Below are 21387 nucleotides of genomic sequence, written 5' to 3'. Positions count from 1 at the left end.
GGTATCTTAGGCCAGATTACACTCAGTGGGCTAGAGGGCAACACATGGAGCAGCTACTGTAATGGGCTTATGCCAACTGTGAGGGGCTGCAGGAATCCCTTTGGGAATGACCATGGAAAGATCTGCTGGAGCTGCACTCAGCAGGAACAGTCTGCATGCAGCGGAGACGAAAGTGGCAGAAAAAAAGTGAGAAAATGAAGAGAGTCAGTAGCTGAAAGAAAAGCGGAGCTGAAGTGCAGGACAATGCTGCTGGAGGCAGAGAAACTGGAGCTGTAGTCCCAAGAAAGTTGTTAAAGGACATGTGTGTGTTAAGGAGAAAATCTACATAGGACTGCCTCCAAAACTGGAGTCAGCACAGCTTAAGTTATCAGTAGCTATGTATTGGCAGATACAATTTCTGAGAAGCTGATGTAAAAAGCCATCGTTTTGTTCCATATTTATTACTCCTCAACGGATTTCCACATGAAATGCTTCGTTTACAAACCAAACCAAGACTTGGGTTTAGTTGGTAGCACAGCATGTTCCACCTAGTACAGAGTCTGAAAAAATGAAACGGTGCTCTCGCTACTTTGCACATAACTAGCAACCATCACTAACAGATACAGCAATCTCTGGCCATTTGATGACCCAGAAGCAGAACAGAGTAAAGCTTGCAGGCTTGATTTTCACACTGCATTGCTAAAGCAGAGAACGGTTGGAAAAGAGAACAGGTACAGTATGGGCAGTACCAAATGCCAAGAGAATCACATTTTTGACCTCGCTCTTTGAATGTTTGTGGTTTTGTCAGTATGAACATTAATGTTTGTATTCATTCTATACTGTAATTAGATTTTGGATATTAAAACATTAAAAACATACACATTTTTTAATCTTTCAAATGAATGTTTAAAGGAACTGTCAAACAAAAAATGCTAAGAAATCTCTCCTAGACAGTGAGAAAAGTTAAAGGCATTACAGTTAATGCATAATACTGACCTACTTTATATATATTTTCCCTCCATTACTTAGAAATATTCATACAACTTAATCCTTAGACTGAAAAACTGTTCTACAGAGGCAAAAGTACAGCAACTGAACAAAACTTTAGCTTTGAAAAACAAAAATAAAGACACAAAACCAATGCTGACAAAGAAAATCAGAAGGTGAAAAATACCAGATTAGATCTTGCAGTGTAGTACATTTCTTCTGAACTGTCCAAAAAATCGTTACTGTTGGGCTGTTCGTTAGACAGAGACCAAGAAACTCAGGTTATTTACTTTGAGACTGAAAGCCAGATATACACAAAGGGAAATTGTCTTGCCAACACAATTTTGTTAATGCAAATGCAAAGTTACACCATATTAAACAGCTTCTGACAAAACTTACATTTCATATTACATCATAATTAATTTAGTATAAAGATTAAACATTACTTAACAGACAAAAAGCAAAAAGAGCTGAAGAACTACCTTAATAAACTGGAATTAGCAATTATCAATTTATTCCCATCTCTCAATACCCCCCATTCCAGGATCTTTTTTGTCACCAGTTGGAATACTGGAGATTAAGGAAAACTTCTACCCTCAATCTCTCTTCCTACAAGGCCTTTCATCAAAATGTGTCTTAGAATGAACAGGACTTCTTTTGCAGCCAGTTAGAACTCTGACTTCAATTGACCGGAATGATCTAAATTTAATGATACAATCCTCCTTTCCTCCACAATCCTCTCATCCTCTTACAAGGAATCATTCTCTAGCTTCCAAGAATCAACCTGGCTTTTCCACTGTGCAGTATATTAATGAATCAGTCATTAAAACCATTCGTATTTAATTTAATAAAAGCAGGTACCTGTAAAGTATTGGAACTACTTAAGTGTAAATGTTTTTTTCCAGATTACCGTTACATTTCTATGTACTTCAGAGTAACCCCATAAATATCAAAATAACGGTTTTGTTTCACTTGTACACATTTTTTCTTCATCTATGGTCAGACTGAACATGCGCTCAAATAATTTTGTAGGGTATTATAGGAGAGCTGCTGCCATGCCCTCAAGAATAAGGTGCTCAAAAATCTTTTAAAGGAAAAATATCTGAAGATGTCCTAAATAAAGAAATTCCTTTATCTTTAGAGCAAAGTACAGTCCTTCATGCTTCCCATTATTAGGCAGGCAATTAAGCACTCCCTTTCCCTCCTCAGAAATATCCAAATAAACAGTTTTAGCTCCTCCTCCTGGGCAGGGAGATAAACACAGGGGTTTAGGTGGGTGTTGTCTGTCTTTTTGATGGAGTCAAAACAAAGAGTTCTGGTTCTCCCTTCTAGCAAGGCAACCTTTTGTGTTGGTTTTCCCTATCAGCAGGATTAATCCTTTCTTGTAGCCAGAGAGACAACTAAGATTCCAAAGTGCAATACTCCTGTGTGTTTCAACTCAATGTGGAGCAAACTTCAACTCCTCCCTTCCAAGAACATCTGCCAAAGAAACGGCTCCCTATGGCTGTGCCCTGAGCCCCAGAAGAAAAAACTTTCCCCTCAGAAACACTGTTGTCCTTAAAGCTGTACAGCTGGGTGACGGGGGCGTGGGGGGGGGGGGGGGGGACACACACCCAGTCACAGGAATTTTAAAATCTAAAAAGGGCTGCTTTTTTTCCTGGTTAATTTTAAGCTCCATTTTCTTCTTTAAAACCTATTTTGTGATTGTCATGCCACATATTCAAGCACTTCTCAAAGAACAAAAAGAACACAAGTGAGAAAATATTTAAAGGCATGTAGAAATAAAGATTGTGCTAATCATATTTTCCACAGTGTATATTATAGTGAGGCAGGCTACAGAAAAAGGGGAGTAAGAGTACTGACATTGTAAGGTGATTTTGGTAAGACCCACTCTTAACATATTTTTCTTGCCAGTTTTAGAATCGCTGGTCCTCTGTTTAATTTTATTTTTATATATAATATGCTCTAATCAGCACAGCAATAAGTGATGTGATTATGCAACTACATACATGGGAATATAATTTCTCTGAAGCTGTTGCATAAATTCTTGTTTATGTTAGATAAGCTACTCCTCTCTGTCCTGTTGGATACTACAGGCTGCAATCTGCCTGCCCAAGCCAGCTGCTGTGGAAGGGTGTGCGCGCACACCAACTCACATCGCTAAAGCCAGCTGGCTCTTTTCCAGAGGAAAGGGTGAAGGGAGGGGAGGAAGGAGGTGCTCTTGTAGCGCACTGAAGGAGAAGTATGCCAGCTCTGCTCTTGCATGGCTCCTACGCCAAAGGAATGCAGCTCCAGGCACGCTCCCTTCCTGAGAACCAGGGGGAGGAGCTCCTTAATAAAACGGCTTGTGGGGGGAGAGAAGGGACTGTGTCACAAGTTAACCTTTTCTCTCATTTGCAGGATGCAAAACGTGAGGCACAAAACCCATGCAACATGTTACTCACAAACTCATGATGTGGCTCTGTCTCCTTCCTTAATGGAGGATTGAACTTTATTTGACCAACTATAGAGGGGGAAAAAATAAAGTCAAGATATGGTTCGCTTACGGTAAGAAAGGATTCAGTTTCTAGTAGCAGTTGCCCACTAACTAAGCTTAAATCAGTTTTATGCGTATATTATACTTCCATTGATCTTTATTTATGACACACACACATGCCCTTAGTGCCATGAGCTCAGAGCCCTCTAGAAAGCAGCAAACTCTGGGGGCTGCACATCCTTGCTTGTATTCAGAGCTATGCAAAGGATTGCCCTTAGGTCCTTGTCATCCACCCATGAGAAGGATCACAAAAAGGATTCAGAAGCAGCATGGTAGGGGAACATAACTCTGTAAGGCAACTTACTCGTAACTTTAGTTACAGGTGAGTAAATCTTTTCTGTGAGTTGCTTTTTCAGATCCGTACTGTTGGGAGATTTAACTAGCAGTAAAAATCCCTGTTGAAGGGTTGAGGAGTACTAATTAAATTTTCCACTGCTCTTCCACAAGAGACATTTGCCATTGTACCAAAAGTTGGATACAATGTTCTTGAAGTTCAAGAATTCCAATGTTACTATTAGTTTATGGATCCCAAGATACAAAACCCAAAATTTAAACTGCATTCTTTTTGGAGAAGGAGAAGTCCTGCCTTCTGATTTAACCTCTCGTCAGACTCTCCCTCCACCAAGTTGTGTGTGATCATTTTAGTTTGAAAATAAAACTGAAGATCTTAAAACAATAGTTGAATGAGAAATGTCAGTGTTATGCTCATGGTTTTCTTAACAGTGGTTTCTTTACCATCACCTTAAGGTTTCAGGGGGCTTTCACTCCAACTTTAAAATGGAACATTTTCTGAGTAGCTAGCCCAAAAGTTCAATACCAGCAATATTCAAAGTAAAGTACCAAGTTGCAATGCATAGCAGTATTATGATGGCATTTTGCTCAGTCCTAGGGTGAAGACAGAATTTTGCATCACCCTCTGGAAACCCACTCTAAAGGATAGCATGAAGTGGCATTGAAAGTCTTTGAGAGGAACCTATGTCAAACCCTATTTCACTAGGCTGCAGTAGTAGAGGGAGTTGAAGCAGTGCTGGAAAACAAAATGGTACAGACCTCTATATATTTTAAGAGTATATATATATTTAATCACACTGTTTTGTATAATCTGTTCCTATGTTCAAAATAAGTGAAATTGCGTATAAATTCACTCCGTGTTGCCTCTTAAATAAAGAAGAATATTCTTAGTTATGGTAGATAGACAAAAGCTCAGTTTAAGTTAAAAGCTAATTTCAAGTTATAACCTTTAATATTCTTAATTTAATGAAGTATACACATGCTTACAGTTTATTTCAGAGCGTGTTTTTTCTTCTCTCACATTTCTACTTGTTGAATGAATTCTATGAGGAACAAGGGGCTAGAAAAGAAAAAAAAAGCATTACCAACAAAAGTATACCTTCTATTATGTGAAGATACAGTTGTCCTGTTATATGTATTTTACTCATCTCCTTTGAAGATTTTTAAATATATGATACAAGCAAAGTCTAAAAACGATATAAAGAGCATGTTTTGCATTTTAAAAGACACACCACTGCATTAGACTGCTATCCGTGTACTAACAATATATATTTCCATTATATCTATACAGTTTGTGCCAGTCTAGCTGAGTGTGTAATGGTTTTATAGCTGTTACATATGTCATTCTGAATTTAAAAGGGACAGTGGTAGGTCTGTATTTATCCTAACTTGTCTGATACCTTCTTATACTTGCAAAATCTAAATACCTGAATGATTTTTTCAAGATAAATAGGACACCAACTAAAGCATCAATCTAGTCCGCCAGTCAAAGTTTGGCTCCTGAGCCTGGTGTCAAGCGCCTCAAGCTACAGGAACTGCAATGGCAACATAGACAACCACTGGTAAGGAGAAGTACGCATAAATGGCATTAACAGGATCATTAGGGACCTGCAGCCAGCCCTCCTCAGATGAAAAAACAGATAGGGCTTTCAGAGGGGAGAATAGGCATATTTAAAAAATATATCAGGTTATAGTTATGATGAAACTACAGAAGCCAAGAAATACAGTAAGACAACAGCTCGAGTAGCCTAGGGGTATGTCAATCAAATGTTCCCACCCCTTTGCCCCTGAGGTCCCGCCCGCCTGTCACCTTAAGGCCTTCTCCCATGGTTATTACTTCCAGGGTCGAGATTGACATATGACTGAAAACGAGTGGCATATGACCCCTTTGCGAACTCCCCGCATTATCCTCTCCTAATCAGACTGGGTCCAATAGGACCTCCCTGACAGCAGGTTTGACCAATCAGGGCGCATTTCAGGTCAGGGTGATCCATCTAGAAGAGGGTCATATGACATCTCTAACACCACCTCCCACTGCCCTCTACCAATCAGAATGGTTTTCACTCCCATAGGCCCTCTTGGAAGGGAAACATATGACAGTATAGGCCAGAACCCTCAATCTCTAGAGCTCAACATTTAGCCAGGTGGCAACCCCATACTTAGACCCACTGCTGTGTGAGAGAGGCCATCTTGATTTAGGAGCGTGTTTTTCAGGAATCGTGGAAATGCTGAGGGGAAACCTTGTCTCCATCACCCCCATGAGAATTACAGAATTCATTTTAGCTCCGAGTCACTTGGTCACCCGAGAAGAAAGCACTACATCAGTGACAGTTCTGAGGAGGTACGAACTGCCGAGGGGAGCCCTTTGGCCCAGCTGTTGATGGTTACGCCAGAATCTGACTCCAAGACCGAAGCGCTTGTGAGGCAGGCTAACAAACACAATGGCCATCCAGTGTCGTCCCTCCCTACCCCCCCACCACAATGGAGGAAGGCGACCGTAGCTTGCTGGAGTCAGACGAGGTGAATGGAGAAGACATTTAACTAGACTATAAAAAGTGATCATTGAGGATGGGGTGTAATGGGCTAGGAATCAACCTGGGGTTGAGTAAATCTAAAAACTGCAGACTGACAGCTGTTTGTGTTTTTTTTTCCTGAAAGTCTTTCAATGCCTTTCTAGAGGACCAGAGGCCCCGGACAGCACTGCATCATAGAGACACGGTGAATCAAGCCCAGCTTGTTTTTGCTCAACGCCAAGACAAGAGGAAACCGAGCAGGCAGAGGATTACAGCTATATGGACTGAAGAAGGCCCTTGGCATAGAGCTGAGCCAGTGCCATGTCTTGAGCATAAAAATGTTATGCAGTCTATTGTACACATTTCTGTTTGTGCTATCCTTAATCACGGTCTTTGATAGAAGCTTTCTGAAGACTGTGAGGACTGTGTTATAGACAACGTAGGCCAGCAGTATCATGACTGTGTGACTTGGACTTCAGAGGATAGAAGCTACAAGCTCCACGCCCTGTGTACTGACCTGTGTTTGGAAAGCCTATTAAATGCTTTTATGGCCATAGGTTATGCAATGCAATGTCTGTGCTTAACCCAAGAAAATTTAGCACAAGGGATGACCTTGGTAAATGCCAGGCAAAGCGCTCGAGATCCTAACAGTGTTTAAAGAAAATTACCATATCGAAGGATACCCACTTAGTGCATTATATTGACTGCCTGACCTACACAAAAAGTTACAGAACCCCACTTAAGAAAATGATAAGAAGTCTAAAAGGACTAAATTAGAGAACGGTAAGGGGACAACCATGCAATATAAATAGAATAAAACTTGGTACCTGTAAATAAAAATGTCTATTAAAAATTGTGACTATAAGTGTTTCTGTTACAACGTCTGTGTGGCAGTTAAATAAGATGAAAGTTTTGATGGGGCATCTCTGTTTTCAAGGGTTGTACGTCTTTTAAATAAAAATAGATTCAAAGAACCCAGCTATTGTGTCTTTAAGAAAAGATACCTATTTACAGCAAAAAGCTGACATGCATGTAGTAGCGTTCAGGAGAAATAAAACAAAAACGTGTTTCAAATAAACCAAAAAAGCTCCTATACTCTTGTTTGAGACGTGTACATACGTACAACTGAGCTGACTCAACATCACTGAATTATATTGCTTTAACCACAACCTACTGAAAAAATGAGGTTGTGTGGAACTATTGCCTTCAGATGTAATCACTAAGGTTAAAATTCTGTCCCTGACTTCTACTAAAAATACCCGTGACAGGTCACAGGCAACAAACAAATATTCACAGAAGCCCAGCTGTTTCAGCAGCCTGGGGGCTACTGCTTCATCATCCCTGAGACTGACCACAGGTCAGCTGTTCTGGCAGCCCTGCGGCTGGCTGGGGGGTGCTCCTCCAGCAGCCTGGAGCTGAACACCAGGTCAGCTGTTCCGTTGACCCCAGGGCTGGCAGCTGCTCCAGCCTTGCCCCAGAAGTAATCCTGGAAAGTCATGGAATCTGTGACCTTCATGACAGAATCATATCCTTCGTAATCACACATCCATGTTTCCTTAATGCTCCATCAGGGTTAAAGATACTAGGTCCTGTTGGGGCTGGAAAAAAGTAATTAGGCTGACAGGCATTCTTCATCCATGGAAAGGGAGGTGGTGCACTCTGATTAATATTAAACAAAAGGAAGTATTTGAGGAGGGGTGCATAATTATTAAATACATACATAAGGAATTTCAGAGCTGTAGTGATCAAATCAATCTGCTAACTACAGACTGTTTGAAACAGTTAGGTTGGCATAAAAAAAGAGCTTGTTTGGAGACTTCTTATAACAAACCATCTTTCAAAAATTATTACTGCTGTACTGAAGCACAAAGAGTTTTGCTTGTTTTATAAATCTGAAAATATATATTATATAATCTTACTCTTTGTATATGCTGTCTTTACTAAATGATACATCTTTATTTCAGTGTGGCAAAAAAAAAAGAAAAGAAAAAACCTATGAAATCTGGCATTTTGAAGAAAAATCTGACAAACTCTTTTCCAAGTACATAAAATTACATTTCCATCAAACAAGAGAGACTTCAGGGTATCTCAGCTGCTGCACAAACAAAATAAATAATGATTTCTAAAAGAAGGTGTGCCTTTATGCCAACGTAAGATTATGCTGCACCCCACAAAGCACCAATTACTAAACTGTTTTTAAATTCTCGGGGGGGGGGGGGGGGAGATTAGGCAAAAAACAAACCTACCCAATGCCAACATCATGAGACGCTTGACGAACTCTTTCAGTACCTATTTTCTCCCAATTACGAGGTTTCATCCTCCCAAGTTTATCAATGATGAAACAGCTTGCATGTCTTGGAAGCATACAAAAGAACACTGTGTGGTCTCTGGCAATACCAACATCTTTAGGGCTTATTTCACCACCACTTATGGCCACTTAGAACTATATAACCTGCTAGACAGGTGCCTGTATAAAGAGGTGCCTGTACCATGACACTGAGTCGGTGATATTTGTGAAAAGGGAGGAAGACTGGAACCCCCCTCCAGCGGATTATTTAAGGGACCTCACAAGCAAGATCCTGCCAGATCAACACATCACAGAGTTTGTGTCAGTAAGTCCAAAATCATATAGGTACAAGCTGTCAGGAGGGAAGGCCTACATGAAAGTCAAAGAGATTACCCTCAACACAGCAAACTGTGATAAGATCAACGTTGACAATTTGACAGATCTAGTCCTAGATTATAGCACAGACCTAGGGAAGTATAACCCAAAGAAGATACAAGTGCAGCAGTCCTCTACTGTAAGGAACACAAATCAGTAGCAAACAAGAGACAAAGATCCTTAAGAAAATGCAGACAGTCACAACATGAGGGTCATCAGAGAAAGGTTTAAAACTGGCACTACAGGTTTTGAAAATGGATACATGGTGGAAACATCCTTTTTTTGGTCATTCTTACAGGGCCTAGAAACTATTAGAAAAGTCACTTTATAAAAAATGTGTTGGATAACACGCAGCCAATATTTGTTATGTCTGAGACTAATGTGTAGTGTTACAGTTGTGGGCAATCTCAGTTTAAAGAACTGCTTTGTAAATAACCTTTACAATTTTGTGGAGGGGCCTAATGCTTTTAAGGATTACCAGTTGTTTCCTACCAATAAAGTAAATAAGATTATTGTAGACTATTAGATTAACTTTGCTTGTGAAAAAGTGATGAAATCCAGCTATGTGCATTACAGGAATGTGTGCATTATGTATATAGTTCAAAACGTATTTTGTAAGGGGAAAAAAAAGAGTTGCACAATTAACCTAAACACAAAGTACATGATTCTGTTAAAAAACCCCAGGGATAAATTACAAATTATTATGCTTCCTCTGCAAATGTGCACTAGCAAGGCAAAATTCTTTCTAGAAGCTATTGAGGATGCTACCAAAAGAACTTATGGCTATCTGATGGGGGATTTAAATACTTCTACACCAGAGGTTTACAGATTAAGAACTAGGATTTTCTGTTCAGACTGGCCCACAGTTTATAGTTTGAAAAGAACAACAGCTGGGTATAAAAAGAAATTAATTTTTGGTAGGTCCTTTTTAACAGCCGAGGCTGCCAACTGCAAGCACATCTGACTATGTGAAGAGAAACCTGGGGGGGGGGGGGGGGGGGGGAGAGAGAAGCATCTGGTGAAGCAGTCAGGGTGGGGGAGGAGAAGGTAATCGACCTCTTAAGTTTTGCTACCCCTCTCATAACAGGACTTTTGACTAATCAATAACAGAGTACGCAGGGGGAAAAAAATGCACTAATTGAAGCAATTGAGGGTTTTCCCTCCAGAGGAGTAAAATATCAGGTCACCTGTAGGTCACTTATGGGATTACTGAAATGAAGGCTATTCTTCAAAGGACCAATTTAGTTGAATATGAAATAGTTAAATCTGCTTGCCCAGTGTCAAAGATCTGATGTGTGTGTAAGTATGTTAATTTTGCTCTGGATTCACTATTTCATTTTAGTTAGTCTTCTGTAAACTGTCATCACATTCTAGTGAAGAGCTGCTTACTGATCTTCAATCTCCACATTTCCTTTTGAAGACATCAGCAGCTCTGCAACCATGTCTACTGTGAACATTTCACTTAGAAAGTGTTATTCTCCTTTCTCTTCTCCCCTCTCCTCCCCCATGCTTCACATAATATCTAAGTAATGCTGCATTCGTGTCCCTTATGACATTTAGTGCACTCCCCTTTACAGGCTGGACACACTGGCTAAGAATGGTGTCTTTTTTTTTCTGTATCTTCCACAAGTAGTTTCCCATTCTTTGTAGACTGTCTCCAAATCTTCTGCTTGAGTTTTGTGCTTTTTGCCAAGTGTCACTACAAGTTTGTATTCTTGGGTTCACCTTTGATTTTATCTGTGAGTTTTTCAGACTTCCTAAAAAATTGTACATCAGAGAGTTTCTTCACTATGTCATTTAGATCTGGAGGTTAGGTTGGATGTATTCAAGTAGGTCACTTGCCATAATAAATATGAATCAGCTTACTTTGTATTCTCACTTTCCACACAACAATGCAAAATTGCTTGTCAAAGCCTCTCCATTTTGACCATGCTGATTTATCAGCAAAGGGAAAAACCTTCTGGAGGGATGATTATAGAAAATATTAGCTTCATTGCTCTTGAAGAAACTTATTTCTTTTACAATCTACTACTTTTTATCCTGCTCCTTCCGTACCTTTAAGGCATCTTCTCCGCCCCCTCCCACTTCTCCGGTGGCGATGCCTCCCATCCTTTTCTGTGGGTCTGGGACACCCTGCTGAAGCTGTTCCGGTGTGTTGCCCACAGCCCAGTTTCTTGAGAGAGTCTCTTCTCTATGTTCCTTTCTGAGGAAAATATATTTTTCTCTGGCCTCTCCTTTGGGTAGGAGTTTTTCTTGCCCTCCAGCCTTCTTAGGGCATTTAGTCTCCCCCCCCCCCCCCCCACTGCCAAGTTTAGCCCTGACATCAGAACCAGGGCTGTTACAGTGCTTGAGGATAAGGAAAATAAACTTTCCCTGCTCATGGTAGTGGAATTTCATTGATTCTTTTTCCTTTATTTTTTCCTCTCTCTAGAGATAGGGTACCGCCATTGCTGTCACCATATTGCACGTAGTGGGGTCAGACAAGAACTAGCAGCACACTTGGCAGCAGAGGTTAGTAGTAAGCCAAAAGTGACACCGAAGAGTGAGCCCTTCTTTAAGGGTTAAAGAGCCCTCCAGCACAATTATAATCCCTGTGGAATGAAATGGCTCCAGTAAAGGAAAATTTGACATCAATCACTTCAAGGGCCCGAGAAGAGACTTCAAAATGAGGAAGGTGCAAATCATACAAGAGATCCTTTCACTGGCAAATGACAAAAGGAGACTGCACATCAATTATTCAGTCCAACTGCTAAGGAACCAGGGACAACCGCATAGGGAGAGCAACTCTTAGGACCGTTCCTTCCTAATTTCCTGCTACAATTTTAAAGGAACTGTATACGCATACTCACAACCTCCCCCTCTTTTTTCCTGTACAAACAGTATTTAACAAGAATTAAACTACAAATCAGAAATGCAGACAAGTCACTGGTTTCACTACCTGTCCATATGTGGTTATTTTTTGGTCTTGATGAGGGGGTTTCCCCCACCATAATCATTTGGATTATGAAAACCCAAATGTTAGAGACTCCAGTCCAGTAGGCTTAGCATTCAACAGATCATCTCCTTTAGCAAAGATGCAGTGAGACCCCTTCCACCAGGTGCTGCTCTCCCTTGTTGTTTTGTTTATTGTTTTTCAATTGTAAGATCTTCAGTGTAAAAATAGGGTCTATATTTCTTCTGTGAATTGCCTGCATACTGTCTGGTACTATAAAAATCAGTAAGAACATTACATTTATGTACTGCTTACTCTCACCCCTTGTCCTTCTGTCTGTGTACAGTATTTTATTTCCCAAGCTCTTAAGAGCCTACATACTATTGCATAGTGCTCAGCACGTTGTGGGAATTATCAGAAACAAACAAATAATATAACATTGGCTTGTTTCAAGTTCCAATGAGATGTGTTAGTCTACTGTCCTCTTCAAGTTTTATTTCTTATCACATCTTACTAACTTTTGTCTAACAAGCAGTCTATGAAGTCAAAACTGAATAAATTTTGGAATTCAATAGTTTAGCCTGGTCGCACCCTGAAAGATCATTTCCATTTGCAGACATTTTGAGAGTTAGTTTTTCACAAAAGAAATCAAATACAAATATACAGGAACACAATTACAGTATCTCAGGACTCCATACTCATGAACCTGAATATCTATTAACAAAAGAATACAAGTAGGTTTTATAAACAATTTCTACACTTGTACCTCTGTGGGTTTAGGGGATTATTAATTATTATTATTATCATTTTATAGTGCCATATATGACCTGGTCCTTGTTTAAACAATAATTAAGAACCTAAAATATCACAATTAGATATTCTGAACTTATCATTTCACCCTTGCTTTCTGCTTCTTTAGGTTTTCCTTCCCAATTGTAACAAATTCTGATATTTACTGCACTTGTAACAAAATGCCATACTCTGGTTACACAGAGATTAAAATGACCTTTTAAAAGCTTTTGAGATCTCAGAATAGACGTTATAGTAAATGCTTTTAGATCTATAAGTGCCATACATTTTAAAAAAAACATTTACTAGCAAAACCCATTTACTTTTATGGTTAGCATGTATTCTTACCTCAGGATCATCATCATCAAAATCATGGTACGTGGAATGATCAGGATTATTCATTTTATCCAATAATTCAATAGCAAGGGTTCGATTTAAGGGCTGTGTAACAAAAGGATGCTAAAAGACAAAGACAAGGGAAAAGAGGAATATTACATTAAAATTTCAACCCGGTAAGTTTAAAGGTACTTTTAGCTCAGAACTACTTCAGAAAATACAAACAAAAATCATACCTGTAGTAATTTTTCAGCTGTAGGTCTCTTCTTAGGATTTTTTGTAAGTGCCATTTTCACAAAGTGATGAAAATTATTTGACCTGCAAAATGAAATAGTGAACATTAGAATTCAGTAGTTTCGTGAAATGCATGATTAGTATAATATAAGAAAGCAAAATATGCTTACCATTTCATTTTGTCTTTTAGCTTGGGAGGCTGAAAGTTGCTTTTCGTCATTAAAAAGAGTGCTCTGAAAACCGATAACATTTTTGTGATTAACCATTACTTTACAAATTTTTATTTTTGGCTGCAATAAAAAAAAACCATCAACCCAGAAAAGGTGAGATGAGGGAATTTGTTTATGCAAAATGCAGCCATTACAAATTTTCATGTGTACATTTTGAAAACCTGCAGATAATACTACTGGCAATAACTCCTCATATTACAAACATGTCTAGCCAACTATTTAAAAAATTTTATTCACAGCCTGCCATAAACAGATTTTATTTACCAACCTCATGGGATGCAAGTCAAACATAGGAGGCTGAAGTTCTGCAAGTTCTATAGCAGTTATTCCAACAGCCCAAAGATCACACAGTTGGTTATAGCCACCCTTCCTTTCAACTGCAGCAACCTCTGGAGCCATCCTAAAATATGTATGTATTTAAGAGAAAAGACATTTCTCTGTTAGTTGTGGAGAGAGATAAATCTAACTCAAACACTTTTCAGTGTGAGTCAGTGTTTTATTATTCATTTTTCTAGAGCACATTGTATACACAACCTTTTATTTAATTTGACTTATTTGTAAGCATTTGAAATCCTGTGATCTACTGAGCTTCAATGGTATTTCAGGTTTTTTTCCACTTTGTCCATTCCACTCTATGGCATTAGTGTTGTGGCGTTCACTCACTCAACCGAGAAGAGCTGGCTGCAAGTCATTCCAAAATCAGTTAACACTCTTGAGTCAGACGAACTGCAACAGTGAGGTGCAATTTTCTGTCTATATCCTCCCAGGGCTGAGTATATGCCTCCCAAATACCCCAAAGTCTGGCAGCAAATGGACAAAACCAGCTAGTGTTGGCTTCTTAGCCATAGCACAAGTGAGCTACCACTGGCCTACTAAACTAGCCCTACATTTTATGATTAAACTGGAGTACAATCTAACTATAAAAAAAGTTTAAAAACGCCACCCTGGAAAGTGATAAATTGAAGGTTAGGAGAATTCTATAGGAAAATGCATCTAACTTTTTCACTCCTTGAGTCACCAGACCTGGGGTTATTCCCAGCTCTGCACATATGTCCTGTGAGACACTTAACCACTTTGTGTCTCAATTTCCTCATCTGTAAAATGGAAATAATTATCTACTCCACTGGGGTGCTGAGACTTCATTAAAATTTGCAAGTACTTTGAGACGCTCAGATGCAAAAGTACTACACACAATTGATATTCATAAACAGACACACCCAATACATTTTAAAATTATTGACTAACTAATGTAATGTGAAAACACCTGTTCTGGTTTGTTACAGATACGGTTACATGTTATAGCCATATCAGGCTATGAACTCAACCCAAGCATGGCTGGGTCTCATTAATATGGAAGACCACCAAGAAAAACCCCCAGCTGGAGTAAGAGTTCAGTAGATGATACTCTTCCCTCCCAATCAGTAATGAATTAATGCCCCAGAACAGTGGTAGGTGACCCTATGTAGCAGGAGAAAAATGAAAACTGCTCTAAACACAGATATCCTTACCATTTGTGATCAAGAAAGGTATGTTTCTTGCATAGCTGTGTTATTAAGCTTGGTGACTTGAACATGTTCCAATATGGATAATTACTGTCTGCTTACCTAAATTTCTTCTTCCATCTCAAATGAGTACATTCGTCTATGTTCCCTGTCCTAAATCACTGTGCAACTTCACTCGAGGTAGTTAAAGAGACTGTCGTATATCTTAAATTTGTAAAGCATTTTGTAATCTTTTTAGGAACATGGGTACTAAGTAAGTGTGAGGTCTTACGTTATTACAAAACTCGTACAAAAAGCACTAAGTTTGCTAGTTTGGCTACAAGGGGATGAGATGAATGTGTGTCTCTTTTCCTCCCATTATTTTTCTCTTTACTACCTTAAAAGCGATTCTCAGAATTAAAAGGTTAATCAAAATAGAAAAATCACTTGAACATTTAGTTGCAGACCTGTGTACTGTTACACATCATCTTGTATGACGCATACATTCAGCTGGGTCCTGAACAAGCAAGGAATCTGGTCAGCAGTTATGCCTGGCTCCCACTAGAGACCACTGTGGGACACACTGAACAGACAGCCACTCCGTCTCTCTGATTGTTCTCTAATCCCCCTGCCCTTTTCCAAGCCATTTGGAGCAGGGAAGGTTATGTTTGTTGCATTAGTGCCCCAAAGGCAAGAAAAGCAAGGGGCTACTGCTGGAAGGAAGAGACCACTGAGAAACAGGAGTTAACGGAGGAATAGGAGATGGTGTGGGGAGCAAAAGCTAATGTGGACATGGAAGGCAAGTACCAAAAGGAGCTGGTACTACCCTATAGCAACTTCCTCCACTCCCACCCAGCAACTATACCCTCTCCCCATTAAAACCCCCTGGTTATCTTTAACCCCACCCTACCCCCCAAGCCTTCCTCTCCCTTCCATCTCTTCAAACGGGTACAAGGAATGAAGTCTTACTTGCCCATACCTGCTCCCACTGCTCAATGGAGCCCTCCAAAGTAAAACTGGTGTCTTACCAGCATTAAATCCACACAATATTTTCAAAAGTGATGTTCATGATTATATGTAAATTATTTACAATTATGCAAGTCAACCTGAAATATTACTTAAGGACACTGACAAAACTTGGCAGCTACATAGTGGTTTGTGTTAGAGACCAATATGATCAGCTTTACAGTCACCCAGGCACCTCAGCCAGGAAACAGAGAGCCACAATCCATTTAGGCAATCATGAGTGGAAGGTGGTTTTGTACTACCGTGAAAGGAAGGTGGGTCCATGTGACGCTATATATTAAAAATATAGCCCACACTATGGAAGAGTTTGAACACCTAGTTCAAGGGCATATTTCAAGAATACAAATCTGAATGGAGAGACTTGTGCTAATATATACATATTTGTACATCATGTTTTCACACAAAGGATCTCAAAATACTTTTCAAAGCAGCACAGAACAGAGAAATAATGTTTTACAGTAAATATACACAACTCTCTTAAAGGCAGCCAGGGAAAGTCATTTCCAGTACATAGATGGAGTAAAAGAAAAAGCTGAAATTTAAAAATGATAAATATGCAAGTAAATATACTTGTAGGCTGAGAAAAGAATAAAAGGGTGTGAAGTACTAGTGGAAGGGAAAGGTGAGTGGGATTTAATTTAATAGACTAAAGCAAATAGGAAGGTTTTTAAAGCAAGATTTGAAGAGCATGTGGCTGAGAAGAGCATTCCAGACATAGTAAGCACATCTGTTGACACAAACAAGTGAAAAAACTCCTCCCAACTGTGAAGAGTTCCAGGAAAAGCATGTCAGTGAAAAGAAACATTTGAAACCTAAATGGATGGGTAGAAAAAGTATTTGCAAGATCAGAATTAAAGGGGTGAAACTCCAGGGAGAACTTTAAAATTAGATTCAATGACTGATATTAGTCAATGGTGATGACGTATATAGCTGATACAACTGTTTTTCAGAGCATCACAGTACTCTGGCCACAACATTCTGGTGTTTAGTTAAGTTTAATATTTGGTATAAGTTGTTAAAAAAAATAAAATAGACGAGCAATAAGCTGAGACTCTCAAAATGCTTAGTCTAACCAGGAAATTAAGTACAGAAATGTCTTTTTATACAAATTATTTTTGGTATTGTAAAAGTTACTATTACATTGACAATCAAGTAAAACAATTACCAATATGGAGTGCCAATGAAAGATTTCCTTTTGGCAATTGTAGCTGTTATCTGTGCAGATACTCCAAAATCAGCTATAAAAAATGAAGATAATTAATTAATGAAGTAATGATCAAAAGCAAGTAATTAAATATCAACAGGAGAGTTAAGCTTCTTTGTAGTAAGAACTTCTAAATATCTAGGGACACAGAAGCTAATGAGGTTTTTATAGGATCCATCATAAATTTCCATAGAATCACCTTCTCCCAGCCATCCTGCCAAACACACACCACAAGAAACATGATGAAGGAATTGCAGTGTAGAAGTCCTAACAGACACAAATATGTATATGTTCCCATGTTAGAGTACACCTATGAATTTTATACCATCTGTCCATGTAATAAACCCTTTAAAAATCCTCTGAAGAAAGTTATTTCCATTCGCTCCGCTCTGCTGAGAGCACACGCTATATCGCTACTTGGGAAACTTTTGTAAAGAACTGAGACACGTCTTCATACGAGACGTGTAATACGACATATATTAATGCTGATCATAAAATAAATGTTTATTTTGTTAATGTAAAACATGACCAGAAATATTAATATTGATAATGTTTTAAAATAATCTTTGTCACTACAAAAATAGAAGGGCAGTCAAAGGCAGTTGTAACTGACCAAGGATATTAACACTTCTTGAACACCACAACATGGTTAAGTTTAAGAAAGTCTTCTGGAAAAGTAATCAACATCAGTTTAAAGATAAAACAGATTTAAACTACAAATGAAGACATTAACAAAACACCTAACCCCTAATATTGTGCTTGAATAAAATGAATTATAAAATGTGACTAAGTGTGAATCAGTTTCTTTTACGATGGTATTTTTCTCTTCATTCGTTTTTAAAACAAAAGTGTTCTTTCCCTTCCTGGTTGCTAACCTATTCTAACTGGGAAATCATATCACCCATGTTAAAGTTAAAATAAATTAAAAAGAAATAAGTATTGAGAGTTCTCATTTTCTACTCTTGCAATACATAGAAGGCAGTTAATATGATCAATAATATGTTTTATTAGTTAACATTTTTCCTATAATTCTGAGTAACTGTATAAACTTAATTTGAAATGTAATGCAATATATTCCTGTACCTATGAAAAATATTTAATTTTTTTAAATAGATTCTGGTAAGTATATTCATAAGGATTTTCTGATATACGCTTTTAGATTCATATATTTATGCAGCCTTTGGAGGTAGTTTTCATATTTCTGAGACTTGACAGGTGCATTTATTAAAATGAAATTTATTAAAGGATTTAATTTTTAGCCCACCTTTTCAATGTCAGACTAATTCACTATGGGAGTATGTCTTTCAACTGATTTCCAAAGCTATAGTCTGATTAGCCAGTTGTGCACACTTATGCACCAATTCAACCACAACTGAGACCTCATCAATGAAAAGAATAGTCCTAATAATACCCCCCTCACTGAAGTTTACCAGTATTATATAACATTTTGGCATTCTTGGATGAGAATTCAAAAAAGTTTTTATAATCTGCAGTATTTTTTAGTATTTTGTGCAGTATAATCTGATACAGATTTCTGAAGTACTTACCTAATTTTACATGGCCATTATCTGTTAAAAGAATATTTGCTCCCTTAAAAGAGAGAAAAAGAATTCAATTAAAAGGTGTAGCTTTTTTTTTAACATTATGCTTCTTTATGCTCTGGAATATAAACCCTAGCATCAAATATTACCTATATTCTATATTTTATTTAATTTATTTCAATTTACTAAGAGAACACCTACCTGTATGTTCTAGAGGCCCTTGATATAATTTAAAAATAAATCACAAATACCACTATAGGTGCAACAGTACAATTTATTATAAACCCCGCTCAGTAAAACCAGCAACTAAAAAAAGTCAAATCCCTTGTCTCTCCAAATAATCTCCCACCCTTACTTAACTCTGGAGACCTAATTGTAACACAGTTACAAAGTTTGAACTTCATCTGAAACCATTACTTCTATAATAAAGTGATGCAAAACTGGGCTCTCAAATACCACAGCAGCAAGGAGAGACAAATTAAGATATAAAGGCAAAGAAAATATGTATGTTTTGAGATAAAATTGACAGCAGAGGACAAACCACGAAAGACTAAGTGTTTGAAGAATCTGAAATTTTATTAACAGAATATTTGTAAAAGTGAAATGACAACAACATTAGGTTATGGGACCCCCATGTTCACAAATACTCTGTAAATTTTATTGTAGCCGTAAATGTCTATGCAACTCAGATTCCCATTAGTTATGAAATCCTCTCCCAAACAGCAGAATTAGTTTTGTGACCATTTGCCTCTATTGATTAAATCTTACTTTCCCTTCTCAATCTACACTCATTAATAGGCAAGTTATAAAGATCCAACAGGAAAGCAGATTTATATTTCCAAAAGAAAAACAGTTTTGTCCCATTTTGAGATCCTCACTCGTAATCTGATGGACCTGCCTTGATATTAAAATGCCTAGGAAAACAGTGATTTTGCTTGTGCTGGATTTGGAAAGTACACTGTTGTGAGGCTACATGCAGTGTATTTGGATTTAACAACCAGAACATATGCTCAAAATGGATCCTTCACGCCAGATTCCATTATAATTACCTGTTACAAAGGATATGGAACAAGCTTAAGCTGAATAAAGAGGCTGGCTAAGGGTAGAACTCAGTTAAGGGAGAAGCTGGCTAAGGCAGAGCTAAACAGGAAGGAGGCGATAAACTGATTTAGACAAGTTGGTGTGTGAAAAAGCCAAGTAGATTTTCCAAAGTACAGCTTGTTTTTCTGATTACCAGTTTTTATACAAAAGGACAAAGCAGGCCCTCAGTACACCCATGCAACCCAATAGCTTTGAAAAGCTTTGTGCAAGTGTAACTGATAGACCTTGTGACTGGAACATAGTACATAATTCTGTGGCTAATCACAAGTAGTACTACAATCCAGTTGTGCTCCTAAATACAAATGATCTGATCTTCACAATTGCTGAGTTCCCATATATCCCACTGAGATAAATGGGAGCTAGTCACAATGTTTGAAAACCAGGTCACTTGCACTAAGGCACCTAGGTCTCACAAGTTTGCCTATATATTTTGCCAATATCACAAGGATTTAAAGTGAATTTTCAAATAAATGTTTAAAATTCAAGATTTAAAAACAGTATCTGAGGGGTTTTGTTTGGTTTTTTGTGTGGTGGGTTTTTTTGTTTGTTTTTTTTTTGCTATGAGTTGTGATGTAAGGGTTAATTCAACTTGCCACCCACCACCCCGTAAGTGCCATACAGAATAGCAGCTCCTGCCCTAAATTATGCCCCCAAAAGTTGGGTTTGGCCTTGCCATGACTCCACCCTGCTGGCTGGTGCAAAGGGAGGTGTATGCTGCACCTTAAACATATATCAAAGATTAAATCCTCCTCCCACTTTCCTCCAGCACAACTGAAAATGCTCCCCCAAGGTAATAAGTGTCTCTATTTCTCCTAAGGCAGTGCAGTGGCTAAATGCCACAATTTAGCCCCAAGTAAGTGCTCTGTTTGATCTAAGTGACAAAAAAACTGAATTATTCTCCAAGTATACATTTTGTAAATGTCCTACTTTTTTCCCTCTTTTTTACAGAAGTGACTACTGAACCCCAATAAAAGATTACGTAAAAAAAAAAGGTTAGTTAGTAGCGATTCTTAAATATTTCTCTGAAAATGGATACGTAACAATATTCAGCTAATTGTGAGAGTAGCTTTTTTAATTTTAAGGGAATAAAAATAAAACAAATTGACTTACCTTTATGTCTCTGTGCATTTTTCCTTTACTATGAAGATAATATAATCCCTGCAGTTTAAGAACAAGGTCTTTAGTTAAAGAAAATACTTACACCATTATTTAGCCTTAAACATTTTTCATTTTACAGAAAATTATTTACTAGATTAAAAGAATAAGGTTTAGGATACAATTCAGTGATTTACTGAAGTTAATAAATACTGTTTTGGCTGGTTGTGATATGAGAATGAAACTCTAGATTTTAACAATCATACATTCAAACTGTACTTATCCAGCAGCAGCCAATTTAGAGATAGGACAAAGAATGAACAGGGGAAAAGATCAGTAAATAAATATAAAGAGCACCACATTCATACCAGGAACACAAGGAGAGTGAGAATATTGTCCTGGGCATGTAGAGTGCCATTTCTGTTGTGCAACATTTAGATATTTCTAAAG

At 38.1% G+C, this 21387-nt stretch overlaps 1 protein-coding gene across 7 annotated transcripts in view; it reads right to left on the bottom strand.

Moving 5' to 3' along the window:
* Nucleotides 1-21387, bottom strand: part of MAP4K3 (mitogen-activated protein kinase kinase kinase kinase 3) — a 142683-nt gene that overhangs the window by 72331 nt on the left and 48965 nt on the right. For 5 of the 7 annotated variants that reach the window (XM_073339816.1, XM_073339812.1, XM_073339814.1 and 2 more), the window contains 10 exons: nucleotides 20953-21000; nucleotides 18748-18790; nucleotides 17162-17234; nucleotides 13758-13889; nucleotides 13430-13492; nucleotides 13262-13343; nucleotides 13038-13148; nucleotides 4781-4853; nucleotides 3411-3469; nucleotides 1154-1216 (listed from right to left, as the gene is read on the bottom strand). In XM_073339816.1, coding sequence (XP_073195917.1) covers nucleotides 1154-1216; nucleotides 3411-3469; nucleotides 4781-4853; nucleotides 13038-13148; nucleotides 13262-13343; nucleotides 13430-13492; nucleotides 13758-13889; nucleotides 17162-17234; nucleotides 18748-18790; nucleotides 20953-21000 — 747 coding nt within the window. Of the gene's footprint in view, nucleotides 1-1153; nucleotides 1217-3410; nucleotides 3470-4780; nucleotides 4854-13037; nucleotides 13149-13261; nucleotides 13344-13429; nucleotides 13493-13757; nucleotides 13890-14023; nucleotides 14287-17161; nucleotides 17235-18747; nucleotides 18791-20952; nucleotides 21001-21387 lie in introns of those variants that run through there. The other 2 variants (XM_073339813.1, XM_073339817.1) reach the window with 2 other exon arrangements.

This window comes from Lepidochelys kempii, chromosome 3, assembly GCF_965140265.1.
Source record: "Lepidochelys kempii isolate rLepKem1 chromosome 3, rLepKem1.hap2, whole genome shotgun sequence".
Taxonomy (NCBI): domain Eukaryota; kingdom Metazoa; phylum Chordata; order Testudines; family Cheloniidae; genus Lepidochelys; species Lepidochelys kempii.
Note: the sequence above shows the minus strand (reverse complement) of the source record. Positions and strands in the feature narration are given on the sequence as shown.